At 35.9% G+C, this 19,987-nt stretch overlaps 2 protein-coding genes and 1 non-coding gene across 4 annotated transcripts; all 3 read left to right on the top strand.

The window, feature by feature from the left end:
• The first annotated feature begins 244 nt into the window (after positions 1-244).
• On the top strand, positions 245-7,556 carry LOC107767466 (uncharacterized). Its single transcript, XM_075244786.1, has 2 exons — positions 245-372; positions 3,946-7,556. Exon 2 carries the CDS (start codon positions 4,066-4,068, stop codon positions 7,267-7,269), a length of 3,204 nt encoding a protein of 1,067 aa, XP_075100887.1. The 5' UTR covers positions 245-372; positions 3,946-4,065; the 3' UTR covers positions 7,270-7,556.
• Positions 7,557-12,225: 4,669 nt separating this feature from the next.
• On the top strand, positions 12,226-12,297 carry TRNAP-UGG (transfer RNA proline (anticodon UGG)). Its single transcript has one exon. It is a non-coding gene; the product is annotated as a tRNA-Pro (tRNA).
• A 934-nt stretch (positions 12,298-13,231) lies between these two features.
• LOC107817964 (uncharacterized) lies at positions 13,232-19,873 on the top strand. Of its 2 annotated transcripts, none has more exons than XM_075243966.1 (9): positions 13,232-13,435; positions 13,604-13,725; positions 14,309-14,809; positions 15,468-17,734; positions 17,817-18,086; positions 18,162-18,242; positions 19,152-19,263; positions 19,359-19,425; positions 19,617-19,873. In XM_075243966.1, exons 2-9 carry the CDS (start codon positions 13,614-13,616, stop codon positions 19,705-19,707), a joined length of 3,501 nt encoding a protein of 1,166 aa, XP_075100067.1. In that variant the 5' UTR covers positions 13,232-13,435; positions 13,604-13,613; the 3' UTR covers positions 19,708-19,873. The 2 variants fall into 2 exon arrangements, with proteins under 2 accessions (XP_075100067.1, XP_075100066.1); XM_075243965.1 differs by having other exon boundaries at positions 19,611-19,873.
• Positions 19,874-19,987: the final 114 nt, after the last annotated feature.

Genomic DNA, 19,987 nt, shown 5'->3' with positions numbered 1-19,987 from the left:
AATATTTGGGGGTTCAAAAGTATAATTAAATTATACAAAACGTTTCATAGTATATATTAAAAGTAAATGTTCTACAATCACGCAAAATTATATACTCAATGCCATTCTTGACGAAAAAACTCAAATTAATTGCTTTGTCAGGGGCATAATTGGAAAAGACTAAAACTTTCCTAGCCCCTGAACTTAGGCAAAACAACAAAAAGACCAACAGAAACATGCCGTAATTAAGCCCAACTCTAAGGACCTTTTTTATCCTCATCCCGTTCTGTTCATTGTTCATCTTCCAGACAAATTTTCAGTCCCTTTGCCACTACTCTATTTTGCATTCTCTTTTCGTCAAACAATTCATCAACTCCACGTTAAACCCAATGTGTAAGCTTCTTCATACACTCTATGCTTCTTTCTTAAAAAAAAGAAAAAGATTAAAAGCCATTTCTTGTTTGTTTACATATAAAAGTGATTTTTTGTCTTTTTTTTTCTTTGTGTTTTTTTTTTGATCCGCCAGTTTGGGGTTTGTGTTTTTGCATAAAATTTTGATTTTCCGGGTGAAAGTATGGTTTTTTGTGCAAGTTAAGTTTTATTTTAGTTGTATTTTTGGCGAGAATGACTTATTTTTACTTACTCTGTTTAGAATGTTTATTGTATTTGGTTTAAGTACACTGCGTGAAAATGTTAATTATAGCGTTGCATGTTAATGGGAAGCACTAAAAATGGCGTCTTTGTCTAATTCCTTTAGTCTCTGAAAACACCCACTTTGTTTGTTTGCCGTGATATGAGAAAGGTGAGATTTTTTGTTTGGCTGTTTAATCATTTTCTTTGAAAGTTGTGATCTTGTTGATACATGAATAGTGAGATTCTTTCCCATTAGTGCTGGATTACTGGGTATGAAATACATGCAAGTAAAATTGTCCATGCTTCCATTTTAGTTGTTGATTTTAGTTTTTTGTCGGTCCATTATAGGAGTTTTTTCAGTTTGGTTGGAGATTTGTATGTTATTATAGTAAAAATAAGAGATTTTAGAGAACCTCTAGTTTAAAACTTCTATGATTAGGTCGGAGGCAGAGGTGGAGCTAGAATTTGAAATTTATGGGTTCTAGGTGTTAGTAACTAGGTCTGATTTTAATATTTATAGGTATTTAGTAGATTTCTTAATACAAATGAGGGTTTTGACTGAAACTACGAATTGGCCGAATCTGTACGTAAACCTTCCAGCTCCACCACCGGGTGGGGGTGGAGATAGCTAATGCACTCGAAGAAACTTAGATAAAACAATACCTTCTTGAAAAACCATAAAAAAAATCTCCTTTTGATGACTGAGAAGTCTTTTGGCTTGCCTTTTACGCAATACCAAGTTTTTTACTAGTGAACTGTACCTAGCAGACATCTTGCGCCGTACTACCTTTGCCGATGCACCAAAGTCATAGGAGAACCCATAATTTGTTGTAAAGGGCAATTTATTGAGTAGGAAGATGGAATGGACTCACATAGGGCACAATGGATGCAAGAGTATTCATATAATGGACCCCAACTAGTTTAGGATTTTAGATTTTAGTTGTTGTTGGTTTAACTTCCCTTCTAAATTGAATTTGAAGTCCAGGATGTGGGTCATTTAACATTAAAGGAGGAATATTTGAGGTGCACGAGTTGCTTCTACTTATTACTTTTTTTGAAAAGTAGTAAAGAGAAAAACTTCTTTAAAGCGAGGTAAAGGTGGGATTCAAGTAACTTTTGGTTTAGTATAATAGTAGTATGTGGTAGAAGTCGGTTGTTAGCACATAATATGGAAAAAAAAACTAAGAAGCAAATTGGACGTTCGTTTTGGGACGGAGAGTATAGAAGTAAATTGCTTTTCTAATTTTATAGCAAGACCTCAATCATAAACTTCCCTTTGGCTCAGGTTTCAACTCCCTTTTTCCTCTATAGCCAGTAAAATGATACTATATCCAAAAAATTACAAGATAATATCTGGGGAGTACACAAAACCACAAAGGTTTTAGTTTGCAGAATAATAAGAATAACACAAATACAGAAATAAATATTAAATTCCTTAAGATTGTTAGTCCCGCCAATATTGCTGTATTTGTAAATAATAATTCTGCAAAATATAAGTTAACGTAATGAAACAGTAATTAATTCGAGCCCACTGAATTCACAGTGTTTCCTTAAGGAATTTAATCCCCTCCTAGTACCCAAGGTAATGGATTATTTCCTCCCAGGAGAACGAATCACACACTGGTGTAGCGGTACTTCAAACCCCAGTGTTTCAGCGAACACAAAGTTCGGTAGCAAATCACACTTATAGTTGCTTTGTTTGAAGTTAAAACAATGCAGAACGAAGGAGTAGAAACTCAGAAAATCGTATGGAAATGCTGAGAGGAAGGAGTGCAATGTATAGCCAAAGTTGAGCGTTTTCAGGATTTCAGTTTGTGTGTTGTGTGTCTTTCTTCAACAGCTGCTGCACATATATATAGCAGCCAGTGTTGAAGAAGACCAATCGTCCACCCTCCATGGTGGAGCAAGCACATTAAGCCGAAGCCGTAGCCGAGCCGAGCGAGCGACGACGACGGCGCGAGGCTTGCTTTCTTCTTAACTCTTTAAGAGCTACAAGAAGAGCAATTATATATATACCCACCAAAAATCTCTTCCTCTTCCAATATGGGAAAACTTAAAATTTTACTCAAAAATTTCATTTTCTCTCCATTTCTCATTCACCCTCATTTTAAGACTATTTCATCTTAAAAATTAAAACCTCAACAATGGATGTATGTGTACACGCACACATACTTGCATGTGTGTATTTATGTAATTCAAATGAGCTTGATGCCTACTCTTTTTACAGTGAAAAGCAATTTTAGGTTTGATCTGCTCTCTTTTTACAGTGAAGAGCAATTTTAGGTTTGTTAAGTGTTTTAGTTGAGTATCAAAGATTGAAAAGTTTGCTATCACAAATTGGAAATATAGAGAATCTATTTCAGACATTGCAACTGTTCAAATTAGTAGTTCCTTGAATTATAAGCATAGGCTTTGTTGTAGTCAAGGGAAGTCTTGATAGAATTCAGGTTAACAGAGAAATCTAAGCAATTGGTATTGAGGAAAGCATGGAAAGAGAATGAGTGTCTGCTTTAGTGCAGCAATATTTTGGTTGTGAAAATCAGTAACATGGTAATATGTGTGAAAATATAAATGAATAGAATGAAGCTTTCAGATTAGATGTGAGTGTGTAGTAATTTAAAGCATATTCTTGGCCAAGTCAACCATTTTTAGAGCTGCGTCACCTCGTTTTATTTTCCTCTCTGGTAGATAACTAGAAATGGATTGCTCTTCCTGTTGAGTAGGAGAAATTTTTTTGGTGATTAGTATGGTAGATTATCTATCTTTTCTTTATGTTCAATCATAATTAGTTTGTTGGATAATCTGATTGAGAAAGCACATCTTTAGAAGCTTGGTTCTAATTGTTATATTGGTGTATGTTCTTTAACTTGACTTTGAATTTTACGGGCTAAAAGAGGATTATTCATAGAGCAAAGCATTGGATTAAGTCAGAATTAATATTTTGTAAAGTTGGGTAGAAGGAAAGTGATAAAGGGAGTTAAATATTATTTCCCCACTGAAAGCCAGTATGGATCGTGGTACTGTTTAAATTGGCGAGGTATTTAGATGATCACTTTGGGGTTGAATTGTGTAGTCATTAGATGAAATTATACAGTAACTGATTTTGATATCTAACCCACCCCATGCTTGGCAACACCTTTTCAATTCTTTCTTTTCCACTGTCAAATGTGAATCCTTTTCGATTTAAACTGCTTAGAGTGTTACCATTGCTTTTTTCTCATTAAAATTGTAAAAATAGGAAACGTCTAGCTGCATGACCTGCATTTCCGAACAACTAATCATTTTAGTTTTTTCTTTCTCAATTAAGCTGAGAGCTGACCTATATTTTTTCAGGTTACACGAACTTGAACAGCTGATCTGGATATTATAGTTTCTTAAACATTTGCTTCTATTGAATTCTACCTTCTGAAGCATAAGGTAAATAGAGGAGCGTTACTATCAAATTGTAGACCAATGATGGACTGCAACAAAGAAGAGGCGATCAGGGCTAGAGGGATTGCTGAAAAGAAGATGGAAAATAGAGATTTCATTGGAGCTAAAAAGCTTTTATCTAAAGCCCAGGAGCTCTTTCCTAATCTGGAAAACATTGCGCAGATGGTTTTGGTTTGTGACGTGCATTGCTCTGCGGAGAATAAAACTTTTGGAAACGAGAGAAACTGGTACGATATTCTTAAAGTGGAGCCAACAGCTGATGATTCTCTTATCAGGAAGCAATACCGCAAGTTAGCTCTCTTGCTACATCCTGATAAGAACAAGTTCCCTGGTGCAGCTGATGCCTTTACGCTGATTGGTGAAGCTCAAATGGTGCTTTTGGATAGAGAAAAACGAATGTTGTATAACAATAGACGCATTCCTTCAGGAAGATCTCAAGTACCAATGCAGCAAACAAGCAGCAGCCAGCCAGATATCAGGTCACATCCTTGGGTACAAAACAAGTTCAATGTCAAATCAGAATTCATGAATCAGCACGACACTCAATCAGGAGTTCCTAGAAGCCAACCAACTTTTTGGACCGTATGCCCATTCTGTTCTGTTAAGTATAAGTATTATAAGACCATGCTGAATAAGCTTTTGTGGTGTCAAAATTGTAAAAAGTCCTACACAGGTCATGAAGTAAATGCTTCAGATGCAACACCCGGAACCAGTAGGAGTCAGCCTACTTCCAAGAAGAATGATACAACAAACCAAGATCATATTAAAGTTAGCTCCCAATACACTTGTATGAGCCCTGCAACCAAGAGAAGAAGTCAGAAGAAGGCTGCTGATGAATTTATACAGTCAAAACTTCCCTCAGAGGTTGGTCGGGAGTCTAATAGCAATGGAAACTCGGAAAATGCATATGGAAAAATTAATAAGGAGGGCTTATCAGGGGAATGTAAAAGGAAAAACACAAAGAGAAAGAAGATATCAGTAGAATCTAGTGAAAATTGTGATTCATCAACGAGCATAGATTCTGAAGAAGATGTAAATTTTGAAGAGTGTGATCATCCGCCTGGGCAGAATTCTCAATGTCTTGGTGACCAGAAACGGCGAAGATATACTCAGTCCAGACAGCGTGTCACTTACTGCGCGAATCTAAGTGGTGAAGAAGAAGAAGAAGAAGACCCTTCGATTCAGAATTTGTCTGAGACAGCAACTCCCAATGAAGAGAAGAAGAAACTAAAGGAAAGTTTGTCCTCTGAAGAGAGCTTGCAGAACACAGAGCAGGAAGCTGAGAATGCAAATGCAAGAGCGGCTGTACCTGAAAAAGGCTGTGGACAAACCTTTGATCTTCCCTCAGATCTAGGGCCTTCTATTATGACTGAGCCAGAATCATTTGAATATCCGGACCCAGATTTTAATGATTTTGAAAAGGATAGGGAGGAATCTTGCTTTAAGGTTGGACAAGTATGGGCTGTTTATGATACTCTGGATGCCATGCCGAGATTCTATGCAGTCATCAGGAAGATTTTCTCTCCTGCATTTAAGTTGCGCATTACTTGGTTAGAGCCCGATCCGCTGGATAAAAATGAAACCAAATGGCTATCTGAGGGCTTTCCAGCTTCTTGTGGTAGGTTCAAATTGGGAAACTCAGAATACGCTGAAGATCATCCTATGTTCTCACATTTGGCCTGTGCAAAAAATGAAAGCAGCTGTTCCAATACGATGAAGATATTTCCACGGCAAGGAGAAACTTGGGCAATCTTTAAAGATTGGGATATGAACTGGTATTCTCATATTGAGAGCAAGAAAAAGTACAATTATGAGTTTGTTGAGGTGCTGTCAGACTATGCTGATGATATTGGTGCTCATGTTGCATACTTGGGTAAAGTAAAAGGCTTCACTTGTCTTTTTCATCGAGCTGCAACAAAACTAGGGGAAAGTGGCCAGTTTCTAATTCCTGCAAAGGAGATATTTAGATTCTCTCATAGAGTTCCTTCATTTAAGATGACAGGCATGGAGAGGAATGATGTTCCTGAAGGATCCTTCGAACTAGACCCTGCTTCTTTACCCATTGACCAACTAGGCATTTCTGTGTCTGCAGATCTTGACGTCGAGCATGGGAATGCATACAATGATGTCTCTTGTCCTAGATCTCCAGCAAAGAGGGTGAGGCGAGAGGCACCTTCTTTGCCAAAATCAAACGCAGGGTTTGAAAACTATCTGTTTTCTTCAATGAATTCGGAACCGATGGCAAAGTCTGATAAAGATATATCACCTCTAGACATGATGGAACAATGGGATGATAAGCCACATGACGTTTTATCTCCTGCAGATGGGGTGGAAGTGAAGCTAAAATCCGAAGGAGATACATCTTCTGTTGATCTGAAGGGGAAGTCTGAAGGAAATGCACATCCCGCTGATAGACAATCCAGAATTAACTTGGGAAATAATTTATCCTTAGACCAAAGAGAGACAGCTAACTGTATGATGTACAGTCGCATGGATTCAGTAAATTCTGCAGAAAACTGTATTGCATCAGTAGCTAATGAGGTTCCTGAACCCGAATTCCACAACTTTGATGTTGAGAGATCACTGGAGAAGTTTCAAGTTGGTCAATTTTGGGCAATTTACGGTGATGAAGATGCCATGCCGAGATACTATGGCCAGATAAAGAAGATAGATCCTTTCCCTAATTTTACCTTGCACGTGGCTTGGTTTTATGCCTGTCCACCACCTAAAGGCATAATACAGTGGCGTGATAAAACAATGCCAATTAGTTGTGGAATGTTTAAGTTTAAAAATAGAAAGCTGAACACATATACGGAAACCAATGCTTTTTCGCATCAAGTAGGACCACAACCTATGGAGAAGAAGGGTGTCTACAAGATCTTCCCCAGAACAGGTGAAGTTTGGGCAGTTTATAAAAACTGGAGTGCTCAGCTGAAATGTGACAAACTGGAAGATTGTGAGTATGAAATTGTTGAAGTTGTGGATGTTACTGATAAGTACGTATCCTTAAAGTTCCTAATACAGGTAAATGGTTTTAAGTCTGTCTACAAGCCTCAAGTGGAAGAAGAGGCAAATGGAACGGTGAAAATATCTCTAGCCGAGCAGCTCAGGTTCTCTCATCAAATTCCTGCTTTTCGCCTGACAGAAGAGAGAGGTGGCATCGTGCGAGGTTTCTGGGAGTTCGATCCAGCAGCAATGCCTGTTTATTTCCTTTGTACAGACTGAACAAAGGTGACGTGAAGCAGCATTTAGCTTTTCTTTGTTTATCCTAGCCCAAAATGTGAAGATATTTGTACAGGATGGTCATGCCTATTAACTTATCTTTTCTTAGTTTATATCCTAGCCCAGAATGTGAGGGTTTTTGTACAAGAGTTAGTTTACTCTTGATACATATGCTGAAATGCTCCCCAGGCTATGCCTTTAAACTTAGTTTAATAGTCTTTGTTTGAACTGATATGCAGCTTTTGTGAACAGCTAAATTATGAGTAATGGGTTCTCATTGCCTTGTTACCAGTTGAATGTTATGTTTAAGTCCTGAATTTTAGCTTCTCTGGGTTCTTACTTCACAGTTGATCAGTATTACATTGCAAACATTAGATGTGAAACAGTGAAAGGTAATCATGCTTTCTGTATTGTTTCCAAGCCAAGGCTTACTACATTTTTAGTACATGTGCATGAGTTAGCTATATACAAGATACTTTTATCAGGATTTGTTTCATCCCTAGGGCTCGAACCCGAGATCTCCGGTTAAAGGTGAAGGAATCCTATCCAATCCACAACAACCTCTGGTGGTATATAAAAGATATCTTGTAAACTATACAGTCTCCTAATGCCTTAATATCTCTTTTTTTTTGTTCGTTTAAGTTATTGTACTAGCGGTTTTTTTCCTTGCTTGAGGTCTCTTTTACTGGGTTATGACAGTGTATCAGCAAGGGAAAGTTAAGACTCCTTAAGATTGATGATGTTTTAGTGTGATCCATCTTGATGTTAGTGACAGCACCGATAATCTTGAGCAATTTCACAATCATGTGGTCCAAGCAGTGGCATATGTAGTGTTCCACCGATGGGTTCAACTGAACCCATAACTTTTGACACGGAGTAAATCCTGAATTCGCCTTTGCACCCTTACCATCTTAAAGATTTCTTGCTCATACATCATCGTATGGGTTGCAGGTTCTTTTCATATGGTTTTTTCAGAAAACAAAACACATGAAAAATGCCATGAATTAGACAAATTCACATCCTTTATTGCAAGGCTAATGAGCAAGTATTTTTGAAAATAGATGTTCAGTTTGAATATGACTAGATTTTGAGCAACTGTACCCTGCCTTGGATCTTACATTTTTGTCACATGTCAATAGCTCAAGGAGGTACACGATCTTTGTGGTGATTGTTTCTGTTATTACTTGAATACCATATTGTTCCCTTTTTAGTTAAAACTGTGCTTCAACATTGTAAGTTACTCTGTTCTTTCGGTTCAAGTTCACATAGTGTTCGCAGTTTGTGCTTTGATGCAATACATTCCTTGTGCAAACAAGCTTCTCTCTTTTCAAAAAAAAAAAAAAAATCGAGAAAAGATGACCAAAAAGAACAGCTAAATACACTAAGCTCCCGTTATACGCGGGGTCCGGGGAATAGTCGGACTACAATGATCTATTGTACGCAACCTTACTCTGTATTTTTACAAAAGGTTGTTTCCACGGCTCAAACTCATGATCTCCTGGTCACATGCAGCGGCGTAGCCAGAAATTTCGGTAAGGGTGTTCAAACTTTACACAAGTCAATAATTTTTTTTGTGGATGAATGGTGTACCGGAATTTTTAGATCAAACTACGCAACATTTAGCTAAATAATAAAAAAACTTTTAATAGAACTATAATTTTATAAATCAAAATTAAAATAAGGCAGAATAGCTTAATAAACACGTTTACTTGTCCGTTTTGTCATTACGGTCCCGATACCCTACGAAATTTTATCCACACACTTGTAGTTTTTAAAACTCATTATTTTAAATCCCTCCAGCCTCGCTTGTTCTTCAAACACACGATATGGATGATATATCATAGTCCACATCAGATTTTTAATGACACTTCTTTTTTTACTTTAATTTCAAAAATTTAATTTTTTCCTTTTTTTCACTCCACTACTCCCCACCCTTGACCACCTATCTCTATTTTACAGAGCAGAAACAACACCACGATTTTACCGTCTTTACCGTGGGCAGCACTACGGTGGACCACTAAAACCCACCATTTTTCAACTTTTCATCGTCCATCTCCCTTTCAAAGATTTTGTCAAACATCGTTGCTCACTATTTCAAATCCACCATGTAAATCACCTTGAACTTCTTTCACCACTGAAATTTCTTAATATTCCCATATGCCACATAATTTTACATTGTACACCTCACCTAATTTCACAAAGACCTTCGTCAACCACTCTTCACCCTCCAAAACCACTCTTCACCAGCACCTCACCATAAACTGCCCAAAAATTATATTTTCAGCTTCCCTGATCAAATAAAATTCCACCATTAAATATGCTCTCCACCACCTGCGAATCTATTAGTCCTGAAATGATTGTTACCCAAACCAAATTCAACACTAGCAATAGAAACGAATCTAATACATCTCAAAAAATTTAATGGTGGTTGCTCTTCAAAAAAGATTTATTACTTTTTTCTCAAATATTAACTGAAGGTTTGTGAAAATAGGGAGGTCGGGAATAACAGGAGAAAGAGAAAAGAGAAACGGAGGAGGGGAATAACGGAAAAGGAATAAGGGAAGAAAGAGAAAAGAGAAATGAAGGAGGGGTGGGGAAAGAAAGGGAAAGGGGAAGGGTAGAAAAAGAAAAAGAAATGGGATGGGGGTAGGGGTGGGGAAAGAAGAAAGAACAAAGATATTTAATTTTTTTCTTATATTATTTTTTTGTCTTTTACGTTTACTTTTTTTCTTCTTATTTTAATCATTTTTAGTCTAACTTTTTTATGTTTACTCTCGTTATACGCGTGAAATTCACGTATTTTGTCCAACTCAATCATGAAGTTGCCACATATGCTTGGTCAACGGTCAGAGGAGTTTAAAGTAATGTGTTTTGAAAACTAGAGTGTATGGATGAAAACTTCGTAGAGTATCGAGAACGGGATGACAAAGCGGGACAAGTAGAAGTGTTTATTAGATTATTCTGCCTAAAAATAACAAAATTATACATTATAAATTTTACTAATAAAAGTAAGCATACCAAAGACATGATAGAGCCAAAAGGATCTAGAGTTTGTAGAAAGCTTTCGTTGAAGAAATTATTGTAGAGCTTGACTTTTAAATTATAAAATTATTTAAAAAATAACTTTTAGGGTCTGTTTGGAAAGTCACCCGGTAATTAAAATTTGTGTAATTACTAGGGTAGTAATTACGACGGCCTGTTTATTTGCCATAACATAACTACAGTGTAATTACAAACGTACTATTTGGTTGCACAAGTATAATTACACAATCAAATTAAATTTTAAATTACGTAATTATCAAAACTTAAAAGTTAACATAATAAATATATGCTTATAAATATTTTTTTTATAAGTATAAATGATATTAGATTTGGTATTTAATATGCATATTTTTTCTTGAATATACCTTAATTACTAATCATATATTTATAACTGATATTATAAAAATAATTGAAATATATTTTTCAAATTAATAATATTTAGTTTAATTAATTATAAAAACTAAAAATATATGTTTTGTAAGAACGTCATGAAATGCATGTTTGATAAAAAAAATTAATATTTATAAATATAATGTCATAACATTATTCAAGTGTTTGACAAAATCAATCTATCAATTCTAACTAAAAAACGAACAACATGCAATGTGAAATAACAAGTCGATACTACTAAAACAAGTAAATGTGACATAAATATAACACAATTTCAAAATAAAAAAAAAGTAGTTTAATATATGTCAAATTCCAACATAAAAATAAGTTCCAATACAACTTAAGATTAAGAAACATAGTAAGTTTATAACCTCGTTCAGCAACAAAATTCTACCTTAATGACTCATTATATGCCAAGTTTGTTAATGACTCATTATTTCTAATATTTGGAGGTGTAGTTTTAAAAATTAGAATAATAATGCAGTTACGCTAAATGAAGAAAATAAAACAAATAAGAAATAAAATATACGAGCAATTACATGGAATCACAGGAAGTAAAGGTAGAGAAATAATAGATAAATAATGTACAAGGAAATGTATATTTTAAAATTAAAAAAGAACTTATAAGTAAAAATAAAATATGAAGAAATTTAAAATAATGGAAATAAAAAATTATAAAGAAAATAAATTAAAATAAAAACAAAAGGTAAAGAAATTAAAAAGTAACCTTGTAATTACACAATGTAAGTATCACCAATTCTCATTTTCCCCTTGAGTGACTTTCCAAACAGACTCTTAGTTAAAAAAGTTACTTTTAAGATTAGTTATTTATTTACAAATTTTAAGTTTGAAGAGTTATTTTATTAAGATTTTTTTTAGATTGAAAAAGAATCAAATAGACCACGCATGGTGGTCTACGTTTAGTTATGGCAAAATAAAATGGGCAGAACTTTGAACCCATTAATAACACTTCACTTTGAATACCCTAAACCACTAGAATGTCTCACTCAACTGTGTTAAGGGTGTTCAAATTATAATATCTAACCATATAACGTACTAGTATTTAACTTATACACGCAATATAATTTTTCGACGAAGGGTATGCGCTTGATCTCCCTTGACACAGGGTGGCTACACCGCTGGTTACATGACATCAACTTTACAAAAAAATAAAAAGTATATTTCCATGCGGTTGATAATTTTATTGTAGTTTATTATCTTAATCACCATAAAGATGCGATCGTTAGTATACATGATAAGTTTCTTAGAATTACATATATAGGAAGTGCGAAAAAAAAAGAGAAGAAAATGAATTAGGAGCACCGTAATTGAAGAAATGATCAAACCACAAATATTCGGAGAGTAACATACCGAATATATCATCAGAAAAGCCAATTAGCTTACCGTTATCCAATCAAAGTCTAACTCAAGCTTGTGTAGAAGTATCTACATAAAAGATAAGACTGAAATGATACATCCGTCTTCTAAAATTGATTAGAACAAAATAATTGGCCTTTAAAAGAAAATGGGCATTTGGTCTAGTGGTATGATTCTCGCTTTGGGTGCGAGAGGTCCCGAGTTCGATTCTCGGAATGCCCCTTTTTTCACAACACATAATTTTTTTGGCTCAATTTCAACACTAGCATATACATGTTTACCTGTTTTGTAACTTCTACAAGCAAATCCAACCTATTTTACCTTTCTTTGTTGGCCGTGAAACAAGCCTTTGTTTTCATTTTTGTAAGAGAAATATAGTGATGTTTGCATGGTAAATGCAGGTAATACTACAACAAGAGTATTAAAATAAATTTTGTTCTTCAAAAGACAAGATCCAATTATTTGTAAGAGAAATATAGTGATGTTTGCATGGTAAATGCAGGTAATACTACAACAAGAGTATTAAAATAAATTTTGTTCTTCAAAAGACAAGATCCATAATTGATACTACTATATATTACTCTTATGTCTCATTTAGTAAATACTATTAGAGAAGCATTTTAAATAAAAGTTGCGACTCAAAATATACTCCCTTTGTTTCAAGTTAAATGAGTTACTTTTCTTTTTAGTCTGTTCCAAAATAAATTATATATTTTTAAATTTGAAAATAATTCAAATTTAAACTCTTTATTTATCTATTTTATCCTTAACGAGAAACTTTTATAACTACACAAATGTCATGGCCCCCCCAAAACTTTTACCCTTAAGCTTTTAAGACCACAAGTTTTAAAAGTCTTATTCTTTTTCTTAAACTCTGTGCCGAGTCAAACTACCTCATCTAAATTGAAACGGAGGGAGTATATACTTATATTTAAAACCTAAAGACTTGATGTATGATATTATATAAAATTTTGACCCAATTTTTTTCAAGGAACGAATTTCTGTTAAAGAAAAATTGAAGTGGCTTAAACATTCTAATGTAACATTTTCAAAACGCATTTTTATTCCAAAGAACCAAAGCGGGTTAATTGTACAAATTGAAATAAAGGAAAAGGAAAGAAGAAGTAAATTAATAAAAGTACTCATTTACCAAAGGCCATGGTAGTGTGTCGAAGTAGAAACTCGGGAGAATATAAAAACGCAGAAATTTCCCTCCAAATTAAGAATTTTTCCCACTTCTCCCTATTTTCCCTCCTTTAATCTCTAAACCTATACTTACCCCCCCCCCCCCCCCACAACTATACCCACAACCTCTCCGGCGGATTTCTCCGACGTTTCCGATTCAATCCGATTTGATGCAGTTAGTATTTTATTTTTGTGTACTTTTTCCAGTTTTTTTTCTTCTAAATTTATTTCTTCAATTGCGATATTGTGTTCTAAAGGCATAGTCTTTGGCTTGGTGTCAATTAATATTATCACTATTGTTGTGATTATGATTTATTTACTATTTTTTGGTATGTAATTGTAGATGAATTAAAATGGTAGACGGTGGAAAAAAGAATGCGAACAATCCTGACCCGAAAAGGGGTATTTTGAGTAATGACAATACACAACCAGTGGACACTCAAATTTCATCCGAGTCATTCCCAGGCAAGTTTATTTTTATTTTTTCTAATTTTTTTGGGTAAATTAGGGTATGTTGATTATTCCTAAATGTTAATATAAGGGTTTTAATTTTCTTGCTTGTTAAGGATAAAGAAAAAAAATTGAATCCTTTATTAACAGAAGATATCTTCACTGCTTATCAAAAAAAAAAAAAAAGAAGACATCTTCACTCCCTTTGCCCCACCTTATGTGATGCAGTTACAATTCGGAGAGTCAAAAAAAAATTTCTTTGACCTCGACGCCTTTTCAATGTTGTAATTTTTTTGTGACTACTACTTTTTACGTAGTTTCCAAATATGTTAATTTTATTTCAAAAAATTTGAAGATTCTATGTTCGAATTTACACCTAAAATTAGATAGTTTGACCCTTGTACTCCAAATCGCATCACATAAAGTGGGAGGGAGGGAGTACTACCTTTTTCTTTAGGATGAGAAGGGGGTTTCAGAAGATTAAGAAAATGCAAAGTTAGTCAAATATATGGGAGATACTTTTTTTCTCTCTAAGATTTGGAACTCTAATTTGAAATTGCTTTTTCCCCTAAAGATACAATTTGGTCTATATTTATAGGGAAGGATCCTGAGTTGTACCGTAACCAATGTATGGTTCCTGCTGATGACCGTCTTTTCTTCAATGATGCCTTTGAGACCCAACTTGTAAATCTTTGTGGTGAAAACCAGTTTTTGGATTTCGGTGGTGAAACACAAGTGGTGGATTTCGGCGGTGAAACGCAAGTTGTGGATTTTGGTGGTGAAACACAAGTGGTGGATTTTTGTAGTGAAACTCAACGGGTGGATTTAGGTGGTGAAACCCAAGTGGTGGAAGATCATGATGGTCTACAAAATGAACGCATCCGGACTTCTGAAAAGTGCAACGTCGAAGTTGCCGTAGATAGTGAAGGAAGTGATAGAACTGAGGTCTTGTGCGATACTGAAGAGTTATCAGATGATGATTCAATGAAACACAGTTCTATTGATCAGGTGAAGTTTACTAAAAGCAGCAATTCCAACACAGGTGATAAGAGTTCGATTTCACAATCAGATGTTCTAAGCAATGACAAGCATCAATCAGGTAAATTGGTTTCGCTATCATGAGATAATTTGTTTTAATCAAGTTCTAACGCTATACATGTTTGGCCTAAATTTATCATTTTACCATCTCTTTTCTTCCATTTTGATTATGCAGGATCTGCATGGAACTATAACTGATCAAATAGTTCCCTTTCTTAATCCATTCCTTAAATTTGCAATTAATTGAAATGTTCTTCTACTAGTGTAAAGTTGGACAACATTTTGCGTCATCCAGTTTTTAAAATTCACTGTAAATAGGCCTCCTCACTTAGCTGGATCTGTATATTCTTTGCCAATGCGTCAACTATCATGTATTTTGATATTTAGTATGTAATTGCTGACTTTGGTTCTGAACTCTATGTGTCTACAGTTGGTCATTTCTGCTGTATCCAAGAAAAGTTTTACTATTGAAAGAGAGGCTTTGTCTTCGCTTTCTCTGTTTTATATTTTAGAATCTGGATTTCTCTTCTCTTATGCGGTACATGAAAGTATTTAATATACACTTGCATGCTGGTACTTTTAGGTGGTTGATGAATTCCTTTTATGTTTTCAGCTTTTATATTCTAGCCATATTCGTTATCAGACAGAATGCCTTTGAAGATTTGATAACAAAGCTGCTTCAGAATTTTGGAGGTCTTATATTCATGTATTTTTTTCAGGATCTCTGCAACGAGGGTTTACTTCAATCCGTGCTGCATCTGTCAGGGCTTCTGGTTTGGCTGCTTATGACATGAGCCATAAAGGGACAAAAGGAAGTACATGGTCTATTAAAAATGACAATCTTCTGGAGCAGGAAAGTGCAGGCCAAAATGGGACATCTATGGTTGGACCTCAATCTGAAGTCAGGAAGGAGCTTAACCCGAATGCTTGTGAGGAGTATGACGAACAAATGAATGATGTAGGTAATGGAAACCGATGCAAAGTTGGTAGTTCAGCTGTGAGGAAACTTTTCAGAGATGAGATACTTGTTGAAATTAAAGGGTCAGAAGATGGCAACAATGATGCTCAGAAGACAGTGGACTTGCCTCAATTTGCCTATGAAGATGGATTGGCAGGTTTAAGTTATGTAGATTCTCAAGAACCTGGAGAGGAGTCTCAGGCCAATGCACTAGATGTTGTTGACAAGTTTCTTAAGCTCAATCCTTTGGATTTTGATCAACATATTGACTTTGGGAAGTCCTCCATTGGAAAATCGAAATTTGTCTCTGCTGCAAAAGGGACAAAAAGTTTGGCTCGGAGAGCAGCGGGAATTGCAGATGCAGAGGGTGAGATTTTTGATTGGGATGACAATCGTGAAGATGAAGGAGGTGGAGAGTTTTTCCAGAAGAAAAAGGAACTTCTTGTTGGCAGGAGTCCTGCTACTGAACCTCCGAAGCGTGTTTCACTTGATCCCTTAAGACGGGGAGTTAAAGGCAGTGGAGAAAAGGAAAAGCACCCGTTGAGCAGCAAAAAGTTGAAGGGTTCCCCCCGTTCTGATTCTAGGTTATTGTCTAGTAGAAGTAGAGTGAAAAGTGAGTTATCAAAGTCCAGATCTAGAAAAAACTTTATTAAGAAGCTGGATGAACAACTGAATTCGGGGGCTGGTGATGGAATGATTGACGATGGTAATGGAGACGATGTTCCTGACATGCTAAATGTTGGTTTAGATACTCAAATAGCTGCTGAAGCTATGCAAACATTATGCTTTGGAGCTCCTGTGCTGGAAAATGATTGTAGCAATGAGAAGAAAGGTGATAAGACATTGACGGATGGTTCTTGCAAAGATCGAATTGATGATGAGAGTCTGTCAAAGCGAAGGTCCTCCAAGAAAAAAGCACGATCTTCAAGAATGTCCATGAGCACAATGCAGAAGGATGCCAGATTAGTTGAAGAGAACTATCAAGAAAGAGTGAAACAACAGAAAAGTATCAAGAAGCAAGGCAATGAAGAACAAGGGGCCCGATTAAAAATGATCAAGCCAAATATGACGAAACTCCATGCTTCAAGGGGAAGAGAAGAAGAGATAAGACAGGAGGAAAGACCACCAAAAGCAAGCGCAGGTTCCATGTCTGTCAAGGATTGTCACTCCACACCTGTAGCTCATCGAACTAGGCAGCACCAGGTAGAGAGTCAACCAAAAAGACGTCTGTCTGCCACTGCCACTTTTGATAGAAGCGGGACAGATGCTGAGGCTTGTGAGACTTTGATGGATCGAAGTACACTTGCTACCAATCAAACTGCCAACCTAAGAAATATGGAATCAACATGGGCCAGCCTTTCTGCTGTAGACTATCCCAAGGGAAGAAGAAGTCACCGGAAGATGCCTACCATGGGGCAAGAGACCACTACTCAATCTTGTAGAAGGTCAAAGAGATTAAGAGGTGACCAGACAAGTACTTCAATTAATGTCAGCACAAAAAAGAGAAAGTGTTCATCTGAATGCACTCTCCCCGATATTGCATCCTCAGAGAGGGGGTCTCATAAGAAGCTCTTACAGGAAGGCATAGATAAAAGACATCTGGATGGTAACAGCACTAATGATGCTTTTGCTGATGGAAGTGCAAAAACAATTCTACATAAGTCCATAAAAGATTCTAATAGGAAAACTAATGTAGAGATAACAAGATCTGTTGATGAAGCACAAGGAACAGAATCTTCAACAGGAGAGCAGTGTAAAGCGTCAGCTTCAGCGTGCACCACTCCCACCAATTCAAAAATCCAGAAGAATGCTGTGTCACCTATTTGTATGGGTGATGAGTATCATAAACAATCGTGCAGGAAGAATATGTCAAGATCATCTCTTTTGAGAGAAATCACTTCCTTACATTCTACTGGAACACAAATTGGCTCCACCATAAAAGATTCTAGGAAGAGGCGAGAAATGACTAATGTTCGAGTCTTGTTCAGTCAGCACCTGGATGCAGATATTATTAAACAGCAAAAGAAGGTAATTTCGCTATGATCTTTTCTTTGTTTGTGCAAATATTGTATGTTTTAAACCGGAATCACTTTATCATCTCTTCTTGCAGATCTTAGCCCGGTTAGGAGCCTCAAGCGTATCATGTATGTCCGATGCCACTCATTTTGTGGCTGATGAATTTGTTCGCACTAGAAACGTGCTAGAAGCTATTGCTGTAGGGAAACCTGTGGTGACACATCTATGGCTTGAGAGTTGTGGACAAGCTAGCTGTCTTATTGATGAGAAAAATTATATCTTGAGAGATGCAAGAAAAGAAAAAGAGTTCGGCTTCAGCATGCCAGTTTCATTAGCACGAGCATGCCAACATCCCCTTTTACAGGTAAACATGCTGCCTTAGGTGACTTTTAGATGCAGCAGCTGTGCTTTTCCTTTTCTCATAGTAATTTATTTTCAGGGATATAGAGTTTTTACCACTCCAAATACAAAGCCTGGTAAAGATATATTGGCAAGTTTGGTGAAGGCAGTTCATGGTTTGGTGTGTACTCTACTCTTTACCCCTTTTTTATTTCACTTTAAAATTCAACCATCCTGGATAAGATATTCATATGCTCTATCCATTCACCTGAATCACCTTCGATGCCACAATTTGGTACCGTTCTAAGTTCCGCTTTGAGAAAAAAAGTGGTGTCAAGTCCAAAGCAAGCAGATTCAAAATGTTCAGTCTATCTTCTCATATATTGGTGCTTCTGTGAATACCTGAGACAAAACCAGTCTTTCATTAGTATTGTCAGGAGGATATGGTAGAGTGTAGGCTTCCTATCCGCTATAAATGCAACATGATTAGTTATGAAAGATTAGAACCAGCCTAATTAAATATGTTGGATATCATATATTTGAATGTGTGCTCAAGATGATGCCCATGGTAACATAGGTGATAAGTGGTGACATATTAAAGATCATTAGTTTGACTTTTTTAATATTAAGATCTTCATTAGTTTTGACTTTTGACTTTGATCTGTAAATAGGATGGCCAGCATTTCCTTAATGCTGATGAATACACTGTTACCATTTTCAGAAGAGAAAAAAGATCATTAGTTTGACTTACGGTAGCTGAAGCAAACATTTGTAACCAATTTTATGGAAGGTTTCTTTGATAGGGAAAACAAGTGGTATGGATTATAATCCACACTAAAGATGGGCGGATTTGAATTCTTGAAACTTATACTCTATGGTTATGTGTAAAAGTACGTCAAATATTTTGGAATTCCTATAATTTGAAGTTAGTGTCTACTAGTGTTTCTAGTGTTTATCATTATCGCATCCTCCATGCGAGAGTTCCATAATCAATCTGTATTTGTTCAGGAATAATCCTCTCTCCGTAATTATAACTATTTTATTGACTGTTTGTTCGTGCTTGGTAACGCCTGTTCCAAATGTTTTTCAGGCAGTGGAGCGACTTGGTAGATCGGTTATGAAAGAGGAAGTTGTTCCTGACGATCTTCTAGTTTTATCTTGTGAAGAAGACTATGAAGTTTGCATCCCTTTCCTTGAGAAAGGTAGACTTCTTATTCTTTTGCCTTGTAAAATCAGTAAGAAGTTTTGTATTAAATTTGAATAATCATGCAAATGCAATCCCATGTTACATCTACAGGATCAACAGTATATAGTTCGGAGCTCCTATTGAATGGGATAGTTACTCAGAGACTGGAGTTTGACAGGTGGTATCTTAATTTCAACTGCGTCGATTATTTATGATAATGATGATAAGTCCTTATGTTTGGGTTTGTGAATGTGTGGATGGTTCAGCCAAAATATTGCAATATGTGATCCCATTTGCCTCCGAATTTTAGTTGCTGATATGAAGATGAATATCCTTGTCTAACCAGCCATATTTGTCCTGTAGGTACAGCCTCTTCACAGATTATGTTAAGAGAACTCGTTCAACAGTATGGGTGAAGAAAAATAACAATCAATACCTCGCTGTTGCGAAATGCAAATAAGCTTGAGGCTTAGTTGTCTTTTAAAAGAGTGGCGTATGCATTCCTTTAAGAGGCAGTTGTATCATAAGTGTAGGTATCTGTAAATTTAATTTGTTTTTAATGTATAGCGTTTCAGTCTTCTCTCATGCAATTTTGTGCTATGTAATTTGTTTTTATTCTGCTTTTATATGGCTTCTTGGTACCGTCCCTTGCCTATATTTTTATTAATGTGGTGCTTATACTTTCCTAAGTCGAGGGTCTATTGGAAACATCCTCTATCCTCACAAGCCAGGGGTAAGGT

The sequence above is a fragment of the Nicotiana tabacum genome, chromosome 22 (assembly GCF_000715075.1).
Source record: "Nicotiana tabacum cultivar K326 chromosome 22, ASM71507v2, whole genome shotgun sequence".
Taxonomy (NCBI): Eukaryota; Viridiplantae; Streptophyta; class Magnoliopsida; order Solanales; family Solanaceae; genus Nicotiana; species Nicotiana tabacum.
This window is presented reverse-complemented; position numbering and strand designations above follow the sequence as displayed.

Excerpts from the sequence above, each read along its gene's own strand:
- LOC107817964 (XM_075243965.1), top strand. The coding sequence starts at position 13,614 with ATGGTAGACGGTGGAAAAAAGAATGCGAACAATCCTGACCCGAAAAGG. Across the intron at positions 13,726-14,308 it reads TTCATCCGAGTCATTCCCAG|GGAAGGATCCTGAGTTGTAC; the intron begins GCAAGTTTATTT and ends CTATATTTATAG. Across the intron at positions 17,735-17,816 it reads TTATTAAACAGCAAAAGAAG|ATCTTAGCCCGGTTAGGAGC; the intron begins GTAATTTCGCTA and ends CTCTTCTTGCAG.
- LOC107767466 (XM_075244786.1), top strand. The coding sequence starts at position 4,066 with ATGATGGACTGCAACAAAGAAGAGGCGATCAGGGCTAGAGGGATTGCT.